The 21262-nt window shown below is 41.7% G+C and overlaps 1 protein-coding gene and 2 long non-coding RNA genes across 3 annotated transcripts; 1 reads left to right on the top strand and 2 right to left on the bottom strand.

The window, feature by feature from the left end:
* On the bottom strand, positions 1 to 11104 carry LOC101920409 (alcohol dehydrogenase class-3). Its single transcript, XM_055797286.1, has 9 exons — positions 10952 to 11104; positions 7644 to 7745; positions 6555 to 6696; positions 5867 to 5954; positions 4847 to 5066; positions 4027 to 4287; positions 3162 to 3297; positions 2140 to 2278; positions 1 to 272 (listed from the first exon to the last, which is right to left on the bottom strand). The coding sequence occupies exons 1-9, from the start codon at positions 10961 to 10963 to the stop codon at positions 248 to 250; spliced, it is 1125 nt and encodes a 374-aa protein (XP_055653261.1). The 5' UTR covers positions 10964 to 11104; the 3' UTR covers positions 1 to 247.
* A 3150-nt stretch (positions 11105 to 14254) lies between these two features.
* LOC129783923 (uncharacterized) lies at positions 14255 to 18560 on the bottom strand. Its single transcript, XR_008746032.1, has 3 exons — positions 18488 to 18560; positions 16457 to 17539; positions 14255 to 16012 (listed from the first exon to the last, which is right to left on the bottom strand). It is a non-coding gene; the product is annotated as an uncharacterized LOC129783923 (long non-coding RNA).
* A 188-nt stretch (positions 18561 to 18748) lies between these two features.
* On the top strand, positions 18749 to 21196 carry LOC114010820 (uncharacterized). Its single transcript, XR_008746033.1, has 2 exons — positions 18749 to 18865; positions 19370 to 21196. It is a non-coding gene; the product is annotated as an uncharacterized LOC114010820 (long non-coding RNA).
* Positions 21197 to 21262: the final 66 nt, after the last annotated feature.

The following is a 21262-nucleotide window of genomic DNA, read 5'->3' as shown; positions in this document are numbered from 1 at the left end:
TTTAGAAATAAGCATTTATTAAGTAGATTAACTGAATTAGGCACTGTAAGTTCCACAACCCATGCTAATTATGTAGCTCTATTCAGTGGTTACCAATTTTTTTGTTATTCAGAATGCTCACCCTAAAATACATCATCTTCCTAGTTCCGGTGAGTTTCCATTTGCTTCATTCTACTTTCTATCAGAAATTCCATTATAAAAGGACAGTTACCATGCTGCTGGCCAATTGGAAGGTCCACATTTGACTCTAAAGCTTTAGGACAGTTCGAATGCTTAAAACAGAAAAGAAAGAGAAAAAGAAAAAAGTTACCAGTAAATCCATTTTCCCCCCTTCTGTCCCCTCTCTTTCATTGCCAAGACATGATTCAACTTAACTTCTGTCTTTTGTAAGAATGAAGTTATGCTTATGCCTCTTAATATTTATTAAAAATACTGGTTTAAAATGGATTAGTAATGCTTGTTATCTTTGGGATTTTTTAGTCTCTCCTCCAATAAGATATACTCAAAATGGAAGCTTTTTCAAACTACCTGCCGGTTTTGAGTAGCTAGCCAAGAATGTGGATCAGTAACATTAACATTTACAGGCATTCCCTCTTTTGGCTACTTGGAGAATTCTAAGTAACTTACATTGTTAACTTAATTGTTAGTAAGTAAGTAACATTGTTTCATAGGGTATGCTTATCTAGGAATAAAGTACTGAAATGATACAGAAGTTTGTAACTGGGAAATGGGATCAACCGCTGGATTAAATTTACATAGATGAAGTGTTTCCAATTGTAAAAAGTACAAAATGCAGTTACTGATAACAGGCTTACCCAAAACAGGACTATATATGAGATAAAGCAGGTAAAGTTATTACTTTTGAGAAAGTTAGAAACACCATGCTGGTTTCTTGAGATAATGCTGCTGTTTATCCACCTGCAGATGAACCTAACTATGGATAAACAGTTGCCTGCATTAGTGCAAACATGCAGGAAAAGATTCCCACTAGAACAACCCTCCAGTTTTTCCTCTTGTACACCTGTTGATTCTTCCTTCATTTAAAACATTCTTAGAAAGTATGTGACCTAATCTTGTAAATAAGCTGGGTTTCTGCTCTTAGAGACACTGGTAGCTATCTCATTAAGAGTCTCTGAATTTCCAACAAATTACAGAGCATCTCATTAAAATACTCATTTAAAAGAGGCCTGCTCTTGAAAAGACACAGTAGGACAAGTTTTAACACATCTCAGGCTAAAAGTGTCTAGTCTTTTCCCCTTGTGTGCATTAGATTTTAAGCTGCAGACAGAAGTTCTGCCACAGTATCCCCATTTTCCCTAAAGCACATCCATGCCTGTATCTGTACAGGGCTCTACAAGGATCACCCAATATATCCTCTGTAACAATATCCTACTTTGCAAAAGCATTGCAGGTTGATCACTACTTGCAAACTATACTGCTATAAGGGCATCAAGGCTCATCACACATCCAGCAGCTTGGTTTCTTTTTTTACCAGCAAATAAGAGTCACTTCAATATGCAGTGGAGTTGGGCCTTGCTGGGAAGTTTAATACAGCGTAGCCCAAGTCTGCAGCATGTAACAGTCCAAACTTACATTTATCTTAATAAAGCCAGAAACTGCTGTACGTTTAGTACAAACCCACCATATGAATGTTCTACCGCAGTTCAAACTAGAAAAAAATATTTAAAATATAGCATATTAGTAGATCATTCCAAGTGATTGTGCTGGTAATCTATCCTAAATAGTTAGAAAATATACTGAAATCTACTATTTAATTAAAATAGACTAATAGCTTAATGACTTGTAAAAATGTATTAATGTGAACTCTCCTTCAGTCTCTGCATTTCTTTTTCTGAGGAAGAATGTTTCAGCAATGTTGGAAGTCTATGACTGGCTTGTCCCCTTTATGAGCTTTACATACTTGTGTATTTCCTTTACACATTATTGCTTGCTTTTTACTCTGCCTGTGTTTTGGCATATGCCTAGAACCACAGAGAAAATGTATTTGCTTATCTCAGAATGAATGTGCATGGTGTATGTCAGCCTTTATGCTCCCTGTTTAAAACGTGACAGTGAGCAGGGAACCTGTATTTTGACAGTGTCTCATCTTCTACACCATTCAGTATTATGATGGATTACCTCTTTCCTGTATGCATCAGCTCAAAAGCCTCATTAATTTTGTCAAAAGGCAGAGTGTGAGTCACAAATTCATCAACCTTGATCTTTTTGGACATGTAGTCAGTCACCAGTTTCGGTACATTGTCTACGCTCTTCCAGCCTGAAAAATAGAAAGCATGCATTTGGAAAACAGAAAGAAAAAAATACAGCCCTTAGACGGGCACTTGGGTGATAAATATGAAAATGAACTGAGACCTGTTTGTCACTCCTGCTCTAGGCAGGCACTGAGCAAGGAATGCAAGAGGCCTGCTAGGTTTGGAAGAGTACACATTATGCAAACACGTAAGTCCACTAACCTTTCACTAGGTATTGTGCCATTCAACACAACAGCAGCCCTCACCCAGGAAAAGCACATATGAGGCATCTGTATCAACCCCTCTATGTGTCTTTATGACCCAACTAAGTTCTGTATTCCTTGGAGAAAGGGCAGTGTAATAACAACATCACGTCTGGACACTTTACGAACTTCAGCAATTAGTGAATCCCCAAGTTGCCAGTAGCTGTACAAGTCTCAATATGGTTTTGGTTTGACAGCAAAAGAATTAGTATCAAGCACTTGTTGCTTTTTATTTTAAAGCTCTTTATAGCACATTCCTATGTTAGCCCCATGATTTACTTAGTGATTAAGCAACACAAACATGTTTATGCGAGTTCCCATCTCCCCAAAGACTGGGTCCTTTCACTGGACCAAACTGAACCAAGGCTTTATTTTGTGATAAAGCAGTCCCTCTGTACCATTCTTTTAGTACTATATAGCATAGTTATATTCTCTCTTCAAAGTATGTGAGATACCATACCTATGTGTTTTTTTATAGCCTGTCTATAGGAATCAGATTTTAAGTCTTTATCTTAAAACTCAACACAGCAATTACTAATAGCCTGTCAGTAGTATATTCCTTGCACAAGCAAAACCAAGGCAGTGTGTTTTTCCTAGCTTTAACCCACAGTAAGTTATTTTTATACCCATACCAAAAAAAAGTTACCTCCAAACGCAGTCCCTTTCCAAGTCCGCCCAGTTACTAGCTGGAATGGCCGTGTGGAGATCTCCTGACCAGCAGCAGCTACTCCAACTATCACACTGACACCCCAGCCTTTGTGGCAGGCTTCCAAGGCAGCCCTCTTCACAGATGGATAGGACAAAGCAGAACATTTATTGTTAACATTTATGCTGCATATACTGGTACAGGTTGCACTTCCTTTTCCCAGTATTTAATGAATCACCACATTAGTATGTAAGGTACAATAGATACACTGAAAATTATGTTAAATTTTCCCCTGGTTCAGACTTTCTTACACTGTTAAAGATTCACTTTTTTTATATCCTGTCTGGCTTTCAGAGAAGTCACTCTGAATTCCCACTGGGAGTTGGGATAAACTGTAATAAGAGACCATGTTACTGACAGTTAGGAATACTGTTGTGATTCCTGAAAACCTAGCCTTTCATTCAGTAATACTTCTGCATTTCCAAAGGTTAAATTCAGTATTTGAGGAATCGGGGAAATACTGAGCACTCCTTGAGATTTTCCTATTTGTTGTACAATATATTTTATGTGGGTTTTGTTAATTTTTAAACCATCAACATATGGGAACTCTGGATTTCAAAGAACTCCTGGTAAGGATAAGTCTGAAAATTACAAGTGTCATTTTCAACCTAAGAAGTAGCATCTGCTTTCATTACATGAGGACTGGGATGTAAACTGGTCTTTTTACTATTTAAACAATAAATAAATTAGTATGGCATGTTTTCTGTAACAAGAAAGCAGCTCATTGTGCTATTTAGCTTAGTTGTTTTAAATGACAGCTAGCTATCCCCTCCCTCTACATACTACTGTCAACACAAACACTCACCATGACTCCAACATTACCAATGCACTCAAATGAATAGTCTACACCACCACTGGTCATCTCAACCAGCACCTCCTGTATGGGCTTCTTGAAGTCTTGAGGGCTAATGCACTCAGTAGCTCCAAACTCTTTGGCTTTGGCATACTTATCCTTGTTAAGATCGATGCCAATGATACGGGATGCTCCTGCTATTTTGCAGCCCATAATAACTGCCAGCCCAACTCCTCCTAAACCAAAGACAGCACATGTAGAGCCAGGTTCCACCTAGGAATAAGAAAGAAGCCATAAGCAACACAGAAAATTCATCCTTCCACATGAGTCAGAAACACAAGTTAAGAAGTCTGTAATGAAGGAAACATGAAGGTAAATATATATGGCTACGAGACTTTATCACTTAGATAAGGGAAACTATACAGAACTTTCATCCAAAACCTCCTTAGGTAATAAGCTTTTATTTTTGCCCAAAGACTCAACTCCTCTAACCTGCCCTAGACTCATACACACTCACCTAGCAGCTCTGTCTCACCCTGAGCTTCAAACTATCGGAATAACTTGCAGCAAGATTACGATGAATTGGAAAAGTAATTTCTACATAGCTGATATCAAAAGGGATGCAGAACCTTCTTCCTGGACTTCCTCTAAAGGGCATCAGGCCTTTACAATGAAGTCAGAAATTCTTTGCTAAACTTCATCAGTTGAAGAGGAAGAAGAAACAGAAATTTTGTACATCATGTTTACAGTCCCAACCTAGTCCCTAAGCTACATGTATACTTTGGTGCAGATGTAGTTGCAGATAAAAGCCAGAGGCAACCACAACCTTTACCTTAGCAGTGTTAACAGCAGCCCCATAGCCAGTAGAGATGCCACAACCCAGCAGGCACACTTTATCGAGAGGTGCTGCAGCATCTATCTTGGCTACTGAGATGTCAGCCACGACAGTATACTCTGAGAAGGTGCTAGTCCCCATGAAGTGGTAAAGCTGCTTTCCTTTGCAGGTGAACCTGCTGGTACCATCAGGCATGAGTCCTCTCCCTTGAGTAATTCTTAAGGCAAAAAGGAAAGTACAGTCAGTCAGTCTTAAACATAAAATACTCTCACCAGACAGTATCCATTAAGTAGCACAGAGATGCAGTTGCACACTTGCACCATTATTTTTTATTCATTCCAATAAACCCAGGAGTTCCAAGAAATCAAATGCTAAACTCCTAAAACTTTATGCTGTTAATTCCTTCATAGAAGCACTGAAAGAAATGGGAGTTTATCAACACATTGACCTTGTTGGCTACCAGTGCCAGCTGCCTGTGCCACTACAACCCCATCTTCGCCTCCTTCAGTACAATTCCCTTTAATAGTGCCTGCCAATCATGTCATCAGGGTTTTTTTTAGGTTTAGGAGATTTTTTTTCAGAATGGGAGTTGGAAATTTAGCTGGAAGCAGGTGTTAAGGAAAAAAGAGCTTTTGGCATAACTCTGTGTCACTTGACAGCTTCGGTACCGACTCCCAAAAGCTAAATTCCCTGAAGTGCTGCCCTTAAGTATGGATTAAATATGGAGTCAGAGCATTTATGTTTTCAAAGCTGTGGACACAAGCTAGCAGTTCACACCTTCACACACATGAAAACTGAGAAACAGATTTATTTACGGGGAAAAAGAAAAGAAACTTTAAGGAATAAGGGAAAGTAACATGTAACTGACTCCCTAAAAAATGTACTTTCCAAGTCATTAAATGATGCATCAAGAGATTTATTCTTCAAAGACAGCTCCTGTCAATTACTTTTGATAACCAGAACAGGTATACACTGAACAAATACTATACTGTGTGTCAAAATAAAAAGCATACGGACCTTATCTTCTGGCATAGATTTGTTTTAGGATTCTTACAGAACTTGCACTCTCCACACTGGGGGATGTATAGAGGGATAACGGTGTCCCCTAAGAAAAAAAATAATCTGTGGCTCATTATCAAGTCAAGTAAGGCATTAAGTTACTCAATTTTCATGGCTTTTATGTGAGCCTGTGTTCACTTAAAACCTTTGTGTTTTAAAACATGTTTAAGGTATAGAGTAGCATTGTTTATAGAGTGCTAGATAAAACACTTTCTTCATGTCTGAGCAGACAGCCAATCAGAAATTCATCATTCCAGAACAAATAGGAATGTTACTGTAAAACAAAACCACCCCAAATCAACAGTGAACAACATCATTAAACATTTTAAAGCCCTTTAATTATAGCAACAAGTAACAACTATCAGTTGAAAAAAAAAACACCACCAAAACAAAGCCATTCTAATTATACTGATCTAATTTCAAGTAATAAATCAGCATGCTAGGCTCCTTCAAGCATTAAACCAAGAGCACATTGATTAGATTAGTGTTGTATCTCACAGACAAATCTATACAGTATTACACCCCAGAACAAGACATTACATTGACTCCTGCAATATAGCATCTCAGTGGCCCAATCTAGCAGTTGACCTTGTAGTAAAATAACACTTTTAATGAAGGCAGAAAACTTGTAAGATAATTTTCTTACCCGGCTTTACTTTTGTTACTCCTTCCCCAACACTGTCTACAATTCCTGCTCCTTCATGACCCAAGATCACAGGGAAACATCCTTCAGGATCAGCACCACTCAGAGTATAGGCATCAGTGTGACAGACAGCAGTGGCAATTATCTGTGAAGAAATATATAATCTGAGGCATCTTGAAGAACAGAACAGAAGCACAGATCTAAATGTTTCCCTTTGGTCAGAAATTCAGAGCAATTGCTGGGACAAATCTGCCAGCCCGGCAGCATTTGTGATATGGCCAACGTCCTTTCACTCCTGGCAAGGCACAGGGGTGCCAAGGCAAGGCACTTCTTCTTACTTTGAAAAAGTAAAGTCGTGATAGTATGTCTTTTCTCACTTCCATCAACTAAATTCTGATGCTGAAATGGGTAAAATATGACCTCTGGTTTCCTAAAGCTTGAAATCAGTACTTCAAGTTGTCTCAAAGTAGGTTGGCGTCTCAGATTTGATGTAAGTTAGTTTCTCAAAGGTAAAATGACCAGAGACAGTGCACACAACTCTCAGTGCCGCATAAATCCAGTTTAAGTATTAAATCACCATGCAGAGACCCTTTCCACAGAGACAAATTTCACCTTCATGTGTATTTTTGGCAGATACAGGCTACTGGAAAGTCCTAATCAAATCAGAAACCTGGGTATGTGGAATCCAAGAGACCACTCATGGCTCAGCAGCTAGTAACTTACAGCCTGACTGAAGTAAAATCCAGCATGTTACACAGCTGCAACAGCTCACAAGCTGCTACCCTTCAAGTAAGATCAAAGGTGTTCCTACTTCAGATATTGTGTGGGGGCTTAGTCTGTAACAACTGGAATTGATCCCCAAGACTAGCCATGATCTTTACACCAGACTGTGAAGTGAGACCATTAAAAATTGAGTGTTTTTCATAAACAGAAGATCTAAATACCATAATTTTCTTCTTTGTAAAGCCAGCTAAGATACTAATGAACTAATGCTATCCATTCAACATTTCTGCTGTTGGTAAACAAACTGTCCAGCTTTGGTACTTTGCCTCCCAAAATACAATGCACACAGCTAATGATTGATTTAATTACCTTGATACGAACTTCATGAGCTTTTGGTGGAGCAACCTCCACCTCCTCCAGAGAGAGAGGTTTACCTGCCTCCCAGGCAACAGCAGCCTTGCATTTAATAACCTAAACGACAACAAAAAAAGAGGACATCTGTTGTGTGGTTCATTTCAAGTAATTCTTGTTCAGCCAAGTGAGAAAATGACAGAAACACTACTGGCTTTTGGAAAGAATCCCAGATCTGAAATTTATAATTTCAACACAAAGGCTTAATTGCCCTACATTTGCTTTCAGGAAGCTAAACAATAATGAGTAAACCAAGATCTGAAATTTGGATGCAATTCTCTTACTGAGCAAAAAACATAATAAACCCAGGACTGCTTAGGATACTCAAATACTGCAGTGAAATAAGCAATAGGAATGGAAAATTGCATAATAAATATGGTGGTTTAAAATAACGGACTGGCATTTATTTGAGATGTGTTCCTTGAGCAGAGCATTCAAAGTTAAAAAAAAAAATCAGCAAACTGGAGGTCACATAAGGGTCTGAAAGCCACATCAAGAGTGAATTCCTTGTTCCTTAGGATGGCTTCCAAGTATGATTTTGGCAAGGAGAAACATGTACATGAAGCTGAAAGGCAAACCCCTCCAGTGATGCACAGGGACCAGACAGACTTTGCTATATGGTTACTGTCAACAAGTTATTGTGCACTAACACTTTGGCAGAGATTCTGTGGATTACTGTTAGCAAGTCTTCATTCACTGCCCTCAGCACCCTGACAAACCCTGCTCCGCAGCTACTACATCTATATATCCCAAGAAGCTTTTCAAGCCAAACAGTGCAGAACCTGGATGACAGGGCAGGATCTGTCGGTCTGTAAATCTAATCTTGTCAACAGGTACATACGTGCAAGTGACTAAGGAAATCAGCAGGCATTATAGCCATACAATCCAGAGCAGCTTCAGGTGCTGCAAGGGTGCAAGCATCTGGAGTACAATTAGATGTCAGTATCTGAGTCTGTCCTTCAGGATAGCTGGGTATCAGATAATCTGGATTTTGCTTTCTGACAGGTACATATTTCAACAAATGTGGTACTCAATAGCTTCCTGCAGGAGACACATATGAGTTGTGAAATCAATTTCCAGAGCTTAAAACCTGAGGAAAGGTGTGACAGACGAGACTGCTTCAGAACAGATCCCTTCACAACCTACTCCAGAACAGCATCCATGTATTTTGGAGTTCAGTTATACCAGAAGACATGCACTGATTCTCTTCCATATAAACAAGGTCTAAGCCAGCGGTCCTCTAACTTTTTAAACAGGGGACCAGTGCATGGATGAAGTGGCAGGCAGCCACCTGTGGCTGCTTGGTTTCCCCCCCCAACCCCCGGCGGGGGAGGGGGCGGGGGAGTTCTGTAAATACCGGGGGCCTGACTGAGGACCCTGGGGGGTCGTATCTGGCCTGTGGGCCATAGTTTGAGGACCCCTGGTCTAAGCCCTTCCTATGACTATTGGAAATATGAAGCATTTAATAGCATACACTACAAACTGATACAAGAAAATGACATTTTGTGCATTCAAACTAGCTGTTGTGTTGCTGTAGAATCATTGAAAGGCAGACATACAGTCATCCAGTCTTCTTGAAATTTCACCGCCTGCAAGAGGTAACAGCACCAAGATCACATGTTCACCTTGCCTGGTATGATTTCTCTCTTGTATGTATAGAAGGAAATAATGGGTAGTTTAGGACCTTCTGTAGTATTTTTGTTGTACAGTAAATTGTATTGGACTTTGCCAGAGCCAGCCAACACCCTCGCTGTACCTGTAATAGCAAAACTGCGGGCGTTTACCTTGGCTTAAACTTGCTAAAATAAATGCTGCCAACCTAAACAGAAAACAGGTACCCAATCCTACAGCTGGCAGGAGCATATATTGGATAGAAATACCCTTAGCCTAAAATGGTGAATTCCCCTTGCCCTGCATTTTATTACAAGGATAAATAATATAAAAATGCACTGAATGTGGTCATAATCTCTAAATGCACCAAAAATTTTGCCAGAAAATCTAAATTCAAGGCATAAAATGCAAGAGGGGCCATCATTCAGTAAATAGTTTACTGGTTTGTAAACCATACCTCACCCTTCTCTGACGCAATCACTTGTTCTTGCACAGGAGACTGCGCATTCCTAAAATCTGAATTTCTACAAGCTTAGCTAAGCACAGGATTAAAGGGGGGAGAAAAGTCTCCATATGGGGTAAGTTCTGATCTTCCCAAAACTAGCATCTGGAAGCATATTTTGAGATAGTATCTCCCGATTCAGAAACTGTTAAACAAGCTGGCTTTTGAAGGTGCAGTTAGGCCACACAGCCCTGAGGGTCCCTGGGCCACTCAGCAAGGGCATCAGGTCAGCCCCCAATTCGGGCTCTCCAGCAGTCAAACTTGCTGCTGTCCCGCTGCTGGAAACCCTAAAACCAACAACTGGAAAAAAAACCCACCTCAACGTTCACCCATTCTTCGTTTTCTCTGTTATTACATTAGCACAGGATCGCGACTGCGGAGTCGCCTGTCGGTCCGCACGCTCTCGCTGTCCCCCTCCACAGGCGGTGGCGTTCGGCAGTGACAGGGGCTGCCCCGCCGGCCCGCGCAGCTCCCACCGCCTGGGCGGACGCGGCCGCCCGGCCGGCCCCGGGCCGCATCAGCAGCTGCGCGGTAACTGCGGCGGCACGGAGGAGGTGCGGGTCCTCGCCCCGCTCCCGCAGCAGCGCGGCAAGCTGCCGGGCCACGGCCTACAGGGCAAGCGGGCCCAGCTGTGCCAGAAACGGAGCGGCGCGGCTGCGGGCTGCGGCCCCGCGGATCGCCCGCGCTGCGCGGCGGCTCCTTCCCAGCCGCGTCCGCTGCTGCTCCCGCTCAGCGAGCAGCGGGAGAGCACGCGGGGCTGGCTGCAGCGTGCGCTTTCGCTCCTAGCGCGGCAAGTACAGCACCGGCCCCCCACGCGCCACCAGCGACGCCCACGCGTGCCGCGCGCCTGGTCCGCGCCGCGCGGGGACCCGGAGGCGCCAGGCCGGACCGGGCCGGGCCGCCCCCGCGCACAGGCGCGCGCACGGCGGCGTTCGGACGGGAGCGACCACCCCGCGCGGACCCGCAGCCCCGGCCCGGGAAAGCCGCCCCCGCCTGCTGACCGGCGCGCGACCCGGGCCCACCCGCCTCAGCCTCCCACGCGCGGGGGCTGCAGGCGCCGCGCGGGCCCCTCCGCGCGCCCCGGGCGGCAGCACCCCGCCGCGCGCGTCCCCACGGAGCCCACACGCGTTCGCGCGCGCGCGCGCCGCCTCACCCCGCTCGCCATGGCGCGCGGCCACCGCTACCCGGCAGAAGGGGAAAGCGGCGGGAGCGGGATCAGCTGCGCGAACGGCAGCCGCTGCGCCTCAGCTGCCGCCGCCTCCTGCGCCGCGCATGCGCGCTGCGCCGCGGGATCGAGCGGGGCGGGGCGGGTAGGCGCTGTGAGGCGGCGCGCGAGCCCCCTGCCGCAGTTCTCTCCTTACGGACCCCGGTACGGGGGGTGTGGCTATTTGTGAGGGAACTCGCGTCAGTGTGTTGGTGGTGTTGGTGTGGTGGTGTGGTGGTGGTGTTGGTGTGGTGGTGGTGGTGGTGTGGTGGTGTTGTTGGGGTGTCGGTGTGGTGGTGTTGGTGTGGTGGTGGTGTGGTGTGTGTGGTGTGGGAGGGAGGGAGGGAGGGAGGGAGGGAGGGTGGGTGGTGTGGGGGGTGGGTGGGGTGTGTCATGTCGTGTGGTGGCTTCTGGGGGCGGCATTAACCTGTTAGAACATGACCCTGTCGGTCTGGCAGGCAGATGTACACACTTCTGCTGGTGAGGGAGCAGACACGATGGCCTGGCACATGGGTCTAGGCCACTGATCACTGGGCTATCCAGTGTCCTTCCTGAGGAAAAGGATGGAATTGAACCCTTTGGTGGAGCGTTGTATGTTGCCTCTGCGGGTAGAGCCTGTCTTGTGGCCAGCCAGAGGTACTTGGTGCCTTCTGTCTCACCTGGACACTGATGGGGGCTGGCCTCATGTCTCCAGTGTGGGTGCTTCACACCTGAATCTATACTTCGCTGGCTAAACTGTAGTGGTGGTGGCTTTACTGGGCAGCAGCGTGCTTCAAACTGTGTGAAGGCAGACCTGTTCCAGTGTAGGGTAAGGGACCTGCAGTGAAATGAAGTTTTGGCTGGGCCCTTGAGATCCCATCCTGCGGCCTTTGAAGCAAAGGGTCTGTTGCTACCAGTTGGGATCATTAACCTGTTCACGCTGTTGTTTCATTTTTCTGAAGAATCTCACTCCAGGCAGGGTAGGAAGGGCTTCTTGTGAGGTGTGCAGACATGGTTGTGTAAGACCAGGTCTTAGAACAGAACAGTTATGCCATGGGCTGTTGGGATTTTACGTGAGATGCTGGTGCTTGGGGAATGGTTGGGTGTAATTAAGTCCCCCTCAGTAAGAAATGGAATTTTTATTTTCCAGTGACAAGCTTAACAAGCTAAGTGAGTACCACAGTTAGACAACAGCACCAGCTTGGGGAAAAACAAACTTTAATAACACAACATAAACAACTATAGCATTTAATAAATAATATAAAAGTAGCATAACATTTAATAACATAACTAAAATAAAAAAATAAATCTGTAGGCTCAGGAAAGCTGAAACCTTCCTAAAAGGTAATTTGGACAGTAAGAGTGCTGTATAGTTTTCACATATGGTGAAAGGCATTGAGAAGGAACGAAAGGATGTGTCTCCCCATGGCTTTCTTGAGCCTTTCCACTAGTTACCTCAGTTTGTGTTCACTGGCCACCACTAAAACTTTGTTGTTGAAATCAAAGCAGGTCTTGTCCATTTCCGTAGTTAAACTCAGCTCTGCCAGCCCCTTGTGTGGATTTCATGATCTTGGTCATGTCTGGTTTGTCAGTGCTTCCAAAAAGCCTCCAAACATTTTTCTGTTTAGCTGAAGTCTGCAGGTGCTCTGCTTTTGTTAGTATCTTTGGTATTCTGGAAACTGTTGGTACTGACTCTAGTAGGCAAAAGCACAGACACATAAATCATAACTCCTTAATGCTCATTGTCCAATTTCAATTTGTCCAATTTGTCCAAAGCAAATTGTCCAATTATCTTTTTTTAATTTTTCCTTCCCTTGCAGTTTTCTGATGCTGCCTCCAATGTTGCTGTGTACTATTGGAAGCCCCTGGATATGGTAAGTGGTTTTGCAATTTTCTTCCTATTCTCATTACTATGCGAGTAAATCAACTTACTGCACTGTGCTCTTGACTGAAGTATCTATGCTTTGTCATGCGTGTTTCAGGTTTATATATATAAGTTCTATAGGTGAGGGCTCCTAGTGCTACTGTGGTTTTTACATTGGGTTCGTTTTGCTGCTGTTCTAGCAGATGTTAATGTGCTAATCAGGAGCATCAGTTTGGATTGAGAAAAGAGGAGAGCATGGAAGCATTGTGAGCCATGTGGGAGTGAGGCCTTACAATCATGTTTTGGCTTGGAGGATGTTCTCTGTTCTGTGTGGCAAGTGGGGATAAAGCCCAAAAAACCTGTTTCGGATCTGTATTACTTTTGGTTTTTAAAAAACTTCTTTTTATTTTAAATTGTATTATTGTGTCCATCCTGGAGGCATTAATTTTTAGTGAGGGGTTTCTGTACCTTAATTTGATTTTGAAGTACAAGAAGATGTAGGGCAAGTAGTCACTTTCAAGCTTGGCAGCAATTATATTATAGAATCATAGAATGGTTTGGGTTGGAAGGGACCTTAAAGACCGAGCCAGGGGCATCTTCTAGTAGACCAGGTTGCTCAAAGCTGCATCCAACCTGGCCCTGAACACTTCCAGGGATGAGGCATCCACAGCTGCTCCTGGGCAGCCTCTTCCGGTGCCTTACCACCCTCACAGTAAAGAATTTCTTCCTGATATCTAACCTAAACCTATCCTCTTTCAGCTTATATGTATATGCTGAAAGTATATGCAAGTGATCTGCCAGGATGTTCATCCCAGGGCAGTCTGAGTACCAATTGCAGAAGCTGGCCATATGCCGCCATCAAAACTAGGAGGTGGTGGCTTGGTGCTGTAACTGCTGGCTGCAACCACACACACTGGTGAACAGATTGATGAGGCACAGGGAGGCTGCAGAGGACTGATATGCCTACCCACAGGCAAAACTGAAATGTGTTCACACAGACATTTATTTTCCCCAAACAGAAATGATGCTAGATTGACCCAAAGGTAATTTTTCCTCCATTAATACAATTTCCTGAATAAAACCAGTGTAATTTAAGTGGGTTTGATAGATATATTTCCCTAGAAGAATCCCACTAAGCCTGGGATAACCTGTGCACAGATTTCAGCTGTGATGCTTAAGTGTAGCACTTTTTGTGGGGTGCTGCTCTCAAAACCATCCTTTTGAATTATGGTTTGTTTCCTATGAAGTACTGGAGGATAATAATTGAGTAGCAGTTAAAATACTAGAAATCCTTGTCTGTCTTCAAATTGGCATAAATTTATTTTTTAAAGTACAAATATAGCTAGTTGAAAAATGGAAATATTTTAAAACTCAATTTATTTCATTTAAATTGTTCAAAGCTGGTTGATATTTCTTTGGATAGTTCTTAGTTAATTAAAATATTCTAATTTTGTAAATACAAATATATTTAAAATATTCTTCAGTATTTCAAGAAACGGTTGGTTCCAAAGGAAAAATCTGAGCAACAACTTCACTAATTAACCCTAATATTCACTAATTAATCCTTGCATAATTCTAAAGTATATGAAAATAAAATAACTTTTCAAAACAAAGGCTTATGTTAATTAGTTGTATTTAAAATAAGTATGAAAGTGTCCATGACAGTTTTGCAATAGAGACACATGAGGCTGGGATAGTGAAAGCTTTTTAGTATTTTAGATATGGAAACAAGTAATTTGGGGAGATTTGTGGTTAAATATGCTCACTTATTTGCTTTCATTGAAAATTGAATAAAACACAAAAAGCTGATGTTTTATGTGCTGATTCTAATAAATTAATAGTAAATGAACAAAGCTAGGAAATTTTAAAGATACAAGTGGTGGAAGGGTTATGCTGGCACCTCCTTGCTTGGCACTTGACAGCATGTTCTTCTGGTATGTATAAATGTCTTTGCTCATCTTTCAAACATAGTTATTTGGTCAGCAGTGAAACCAGTGATGTTTTAGGAATCGAGCAGAATTTGATGAGCTCTCCAATTATCTGCTGAAATTTGAAGTCCTGCCCAGTTAGTGATTGCTATCAAAGGGGCAAGAGAATCTCCCAAGTTACTGGAAAGTTAGCAGTAACACATTCACTGGCTCAAGGAAAGGGCAGCTGAACAGCTCTCCACTGGTGCTTGGCAGGTTGCAGCTGGTCAAAGAACTTAGCAGTGAGGATGGCAGAACGTTCTGTGGACAACCTCACAGGGCAAACCTCGGCCACAGGTGTCTGCTGCAGGCAGCTGCTGGAGCTGTGCAGAAATTCAACTCCCGCAGCATGTTCAGAAGCTGATGGGCAGTATGCATAGGAAGTAGTGGACAGGTAACCACTGGGTGGCACTGCTACAATGACAGAACTCGTCACTACTCAGAAGTGCTTCCACGCATTTTTACGTAGCAACAGTTCAAAATAATCGGTAAAGTGCAAGCTGCAATTGACTTAAGGCAGAGTTATTTTATAGCAATCGAATTTTGCTTCGTGTAGGTTTAGATTTTTTTAAAAAAAGCAATTGGGTTTTTTTTGTCCCAAACCTGCAGAAATCTATATATGTGTTTATATTTATTACAGAGTTGCTAGGCTAATTCATTACTTTTTTTGAGACTTGTCACTGCTACAAAATTAAGGCTGTGCAGATGTACATGTGGTGTTAGGGAAACGTGTATTGGGAGGAACTTCTTGTAGTGTTTTCTTGGTAGGGAAGTGCGAGAACTCAATTAAAACATTTAATGAGTTATTTTGGAGTTATCACCTTCAGTTTTATTTGTTTATGCTTTAAAAGTATTTAAGAGAATTATGGGTAACCTTTATAGCAGGGCAAAAAGTTCTGTGTGCAGAAGTTACAGCAAATTGGCAGACATGATGGTATTTGCTAATCTTTGATAACTAATTTGTGCATTCATGACGTGCTGTGTAATTGCTGATGGTGCTGAGGGGTTTCCAGAAGTTCAAAGGGCTGTGGATTGGAATAAGTTACTCAAAAGAGGGCAAAAGGCATTACAGTCTTATGGGTTCAATGTTCAGCACTCAAAGAAGGGTCTGTTGAGCAGAATAACCTGTTCACAGTGGTAATCCTGTTCGCTGGGGAAGGTTTTGCACAGTTGTGCTGTAATATTCTGTGGGACTTGGTGCTGGAAATACATTAAAAGCACGACAGCATTTGCAAAATGTGTGTATAAACATTACAGGATAACAACAAAGTTTTCTACTGCTTTGTACAATATGATTCAAATAATATACTGCTAATTACCATCCCTTATTACATTTCAGTGCTAACCATTCCATATTTGTGTGAGCTGCACTTTCTTAAAAACATATTAAGTTTTAATACATATTATTAAATATTAGATATTAAACCAATTTGTTAAATAATGAGACCAGCCAAAAATATAGCTTAAATTCAATTGAGAGTCTTAAAAAATTTAAGATCAATCCTTAGAAAATGAGGACAGTTTGATTGCTGCAACAAAGAAAATCAACCATGTAAAAGTTTGGTTTAAACTTCAGAAAAAAGCCCAACCCACAAACACAAAAAATTGATATATGGAGCTTGGATATGTATAGTATTCACTTACTGTCTTTAGACATTCCTGTTTCATTAGAGCTTTGGGCAACCTCATTGCTGTGGCTTGTTCATCAATTTAGTAGTATTTCTGGCCTTTGCCAGGCTGTGAAAGTGATAGTTTGATCGGTTGGCTCAGTAGCTTTTTTGTATCCCCATAAAAACTGTCCTCATGCTGAGGAGAAATTTGTCAAAGTTTTCTTCCCTTGCTCTTTGCTAAATTGTCCTTGACACAGATAGTCGCACTAAAGAAGAGTATGACAAAAATATTTGTGAAGACAAAGTACTTTCAAACATCCTTCAGTAGAGATCTTTGTAACCTGTTAAATGATTCTCCCACCCCATGCTTCTTGGGTCTGCTCCAATCCTATGCAGTTCCTATTACATAAGCTGAAAATTTTATTGCTCTGTCCTGTCAGTTTATGATGGTTATATAATTAAGTAATGAAACTTTTGCAGCAAGGTAGAAATTTGCTCAAAGTTCCTGCAGTCAGGTGGAGTGCAGATGTACAAAGCCCTAGGTTCTGTAGGCTAACTCATCTTGAAACTCGCTTACTGTTGCCTAAAAGCCCAGACACATACTTCAGTTTGAAAGTGGAACACAGACTTCATTGCACGTACACTTTCTTCATAAAGGCTCAGCACTGGGTACCTAAAGCTGTGGAAATAGCCTCATTGACTGCATGTTAATTTTCAGTTTTACATATGAATTAGCAGCAGGAATGAGGTTTTCTTGGAGCATTTGAAGATGTGTCTTTTTTTTTTCATTTTCTTTTTAAATGCATGACTCATAAGGCAGGGCAATATTCAGCTTCTATGATTAAATTAACAGTATTATTCTTTATATATTATAATTTATATATAATAATATATATTAAATGAGCCTCATGAACAGTATAAGGAAGATTTGATTTTTTGGTAACTTAACCCTTTCCTGAAACCATAAGATTAAAAAACCATGATTGATTTTTGTCAAATAGCAATGTATATGACACCAGGACATGCAAATAAAATTTCTTTGCCATATAGTCAGATAACAGCTTTGGTACACTCTCCATGGTCTTCCAACCCGAAATGAAATCCATAAAACCAAGTTCTGTTAACAGTGAACAAACTGAATTGAATTAATAAATCAGGTTACAAGAAAAAACAATTTGATCCAAGATTAGACACCTGCCTGATTTTCTGCTTGATTCCCTACTTTAGTTTTCAAGCCAGTGGTCACACTTTCTTTTCTGATGCTTTTTTTGTATTACCAGACACATACACATTTCACAAAAACTGTTACATCCAATTGATGGATGTTTCATGAGTACAGGAAATTAATTTAATATAAAACATCTCTCAAGTACCTAATTGATGCTGAGTATTCTGTATCTTTCCAGGTTAAATATACCCACCACGCTAAGCACTAATATACTGATACAGTAATAGTAATAAGCTGAATACTCTGGATACTGCATGAAATGTGCCTCAACAATCCTTTGGTTTTGAGGGACACCTGCTGAACAGAAGAAAAACACCATACCTATTACTAGTTAAACGCCAGATCTGTGCTGGTGGTTATTTTTCGGTTGTCTTTGCTATGAGTTTTGATTAAAAGTCAGTGTTTGGTCTGGATACCTTCATTGCTGTATTAGCAGTCAAGTGTTACTCCACAAATAGCTGATTTGTAAGGAGTCAAAATTATAAAGCTTTTTGTATTTGTTGATTTTAGGTATCACATAGTTTAGTTTTTGCTTGATGACACCCAAACAGCTTCAGTAATATCCTGGAGACAGGATATTTAATACATTAAATGCTGTTACACATCCAGTTACACTCTGAAAATAAAAAATTCCTTTGTTGTTGTATTCAGGTATGTGACTCCTAATAAACTGTGACTCTGAATGCTTTATCGCATCTTTTTTATTCAGTGTTTTGAGAAACTGAGAGGCAAACAGGAGAGCCTTATATCACTATCAGAAATTGCAAGCCTCTACTAGGTATACTAACTGCTGAAACAGTGTCATGAAGGAATCTATGTTTTAAAAAGAATACATACCCTTTTTTGCTTCTGCTTTTCCTTTTGTATCTTTCCCAATTTCTGTGTTTCTCTTTCCTGGATACCAAAGATTATTTAGAATTAGATTTAGATTCTTGAAGCATGCATCATTTTTTTACTCTTATTTTCTATTAGAAGATTTGCAGATTTTCTGAGTTGTAAGTTTAATTTCTGAGGTTCCTAGAAGAATAAGGGATAAATCACTTTTGTAACGTTCAGTATATACACTGGGTGTAGTTGGCCAGGAGCCACCTATCACTACTCAGGAACTGTCTGGGAATTGGCCAGTGGGTGGATTGTATTGTGTCTCACTTGTTTTCCCTTGGGTTTTATTTCTCCCTTTCCCTCTCATCTTCATTACAATTTACAATTATTATTGTTGTTGTTGTTGTTATTATTATTACTACTTTTTTAAAAAAACTTTAATTACTGAATTGTTCTTGTCTCAGCCCATGAGTTTTACCTTTATCTGATTCTCCTTCCCATCCCACAGGGCCGGGTATGTGTGTGGGTAAGAGTGAGCGAGCGTGGTACTTAGTTTCTGGCTGGGCTTAAACCATGACAGTATCTCAGCCCTGTTTCATGTGGTGGGGGAGGAGGTCAGCAGCACTTGCTGTTGGCAGGCTGAACGCCCAGCTCCCAAATCCCCGAGCCCATCTTTAGCTTCACTGATGCAGACTGGCAGCAGTGCTATGCCCCAGCAGCTGTCTGAGCTCTTGTCTGGGACACGGTGGCCCTGTGGTGTGTCAGTGCTTCCAGCCATGTGGAAGTGCTGCTGGGCAGCCTGTACCCCAGCCCTGCTGCTGCTGGTCAAGTCCAGCTTCTATATGATCATGGCCATGCTGCTGTGCTCCTGTAATAGAGGTGAACACCTGGCACTAGAGTGGCCATGCACTTCTGGATCATTGTGATCTGTATTTCAGGTGCCCAGGGATGTTAAACAGTTTTTCCCAGGAAAGTTTTCCTTTTTAATAGCTTTTTTGAGCACCTTTGGTACCCTCCATCGGACTGCAAGCACTGGTGATGTGTAATGTCCCAGGAATAAGGATTTTTAGAAGAAAGTTTTTAAAGTTTTCAGTATTCAGCCTGGTCTGCCTGCTGCATTTAAAAAATCAAGAAATCTATCATGACATGTGGTATGATTTATGTGTCTTGCAAGCAAAACACTTTTTTCATGTGTCCTGAGCACCTGAAGATATCTGACAGGCCTTCAACAAAACATTGGGCTGTCTCCCAATTATCTGTGTAGCACAGTGGGTTTTGTCACTGGGGTCCGTGCTCTCCATTTGATAACCTAGAAGCAGTAGAGGGGATTATGCTGTGTGGGAACAACCACTTGCCTGTGATGCATGGTCAGGGAGGGTGATCTTACAAGCATGTAAAAATAGAGCTGCCAGAGCCATGTCTCTGCATGCTGGAGCACATGATGCTGGAGCTATACAACTCACCTGTGCTGTTTCCTGGTGGACTTGCTGGGTGGTGGGATGTGGCAGGAGAGCAGAAACACGGGAGTGTTGAGGTATATGTGAAGCCAAGTGATGTTCAATAAACACTGACCTAGTTTAAGGTCTGAGGAAACACTTGTGCTTTGTCAGACAAGTTTGTCTCTTGGGAAATTATTTACTTTTTCATCACTTCTGCGGCTTTTTCATAGTGTCGTCATGTGCTAAGGGGCAGATCATGCTCTGATGGGAAGTGGTGGACCCTGCTTGTTCACAGGAAAGCTCCTAAATGGAGGCTCGCATGGCACTGCTGTGGGTGGCCCTGAACCCACCTGGATTACCTCAGAGTCAGGGAGCCATTGGGAAGGTCTGTCAGAAACATGCTGTCCAGAGCTGCGCAATCATACAAACAAATTAATCTTCAGCTGAGTGTGGATGGAGATCTGCAGGGAGAAATACTGTAGGATAGTATGAACTATTTTTCATTCTCCAATTCCTTCATGTGAAGACACCACTAGATGGCTGCATTAAATCATTCTTATTAGAGACATTTTATAACAGGTTTATTGTTTTGGACCCCAGCAACTATCCTAATAAAGATACTAACAGCAGGTGTTTACTATGCTTTGCAGATTACAACAACAAAAATGGGCTTTGCGTGATCCTGAAGAGGACAGAAGTGAGGAGGTTTGTTGTACTTTATTCCCTAGCTCTATGGGTTTTTTTTTTCTTCTACTTTGAATACTGTTGTTATATTGTCTACCATTCATGAAGTAAGGAATGCCTTGGAAAAAACATGTATCTGGCATATGGAGGATACTTTACCTCTCCATACTCCTTTCTGTCCTCAAGCTAGGTTTAAACAGGCCTTCTTTGGCTTCTGTTTAAGTCATGAGTTAAACGTACCTTAGCTGGTACAATAAACTAGCTTGGCCTCCACAGAAAACATTTTGTTAGAATACTCTGAGAATTGAGATATTATTACGCTCTTGTTTCTGCTGAATCCATGTTACTACAGATGAGATCAATTAAGTGGAATTAAATCCCCTCTCATTCTATTTTGAATAGTGATCCGGTTCACACTGTTGGTTCACACACAACCTGCCTTGGGAAGAGATCAGGACTCTCCAACTGAATTGCACCTGAAAAAAGTTTTTATGTTGCTGAAAAAATCTTCAGATCTGACTGCACAGGTAACCCCATAGGAACAAATACTGAAATCTGGATATTAAACACGTGTATGTATAATAAATTCAGCAATTAAGGATCTTCTGTTAAAGTCTAATCTCTTGGTAAACTTAGCATCAAATCATTAACCTAGCTGTGCAACTCC

Source organism: Falco peregrinus, chromosome 2 (assembly GCF_023634155.1).
Source record: "Falco peregrinus isolate bFalPer1 chromosome 2, bFalPer1.pri, whole genome shotgun sequence".
NCBI lineage: Eukaryota > Metazoa > Chordata > Aves > Falconiformes > Falconidae > Falco > Falco peregrinus.
Note: the sequence above shows the minus strand (reverse complement) of the source record. Positions and strands in the feature narration are given on the sequence as shown.

Excerpts from the sequence above, each read along its gene's own strand:
- LOC101920409 (XM_055797286.1), bottom strand. Across the intron at positions 4,288-4,846 it reads CTGCTGTTAACACTGCTAAG|GTGGAACCTGGCTCTACATG; the intron begins GTAAAGGTTGTG and ends TCTTATTCCTAG. Across the intron at positions 273-2,139 it reads CTGATGCATACAGGAAAGAG|CATTCGAACTGTCCTAAAGC; the intron begins GTAATCCATCAT and ends TTCTGTTTTAAG.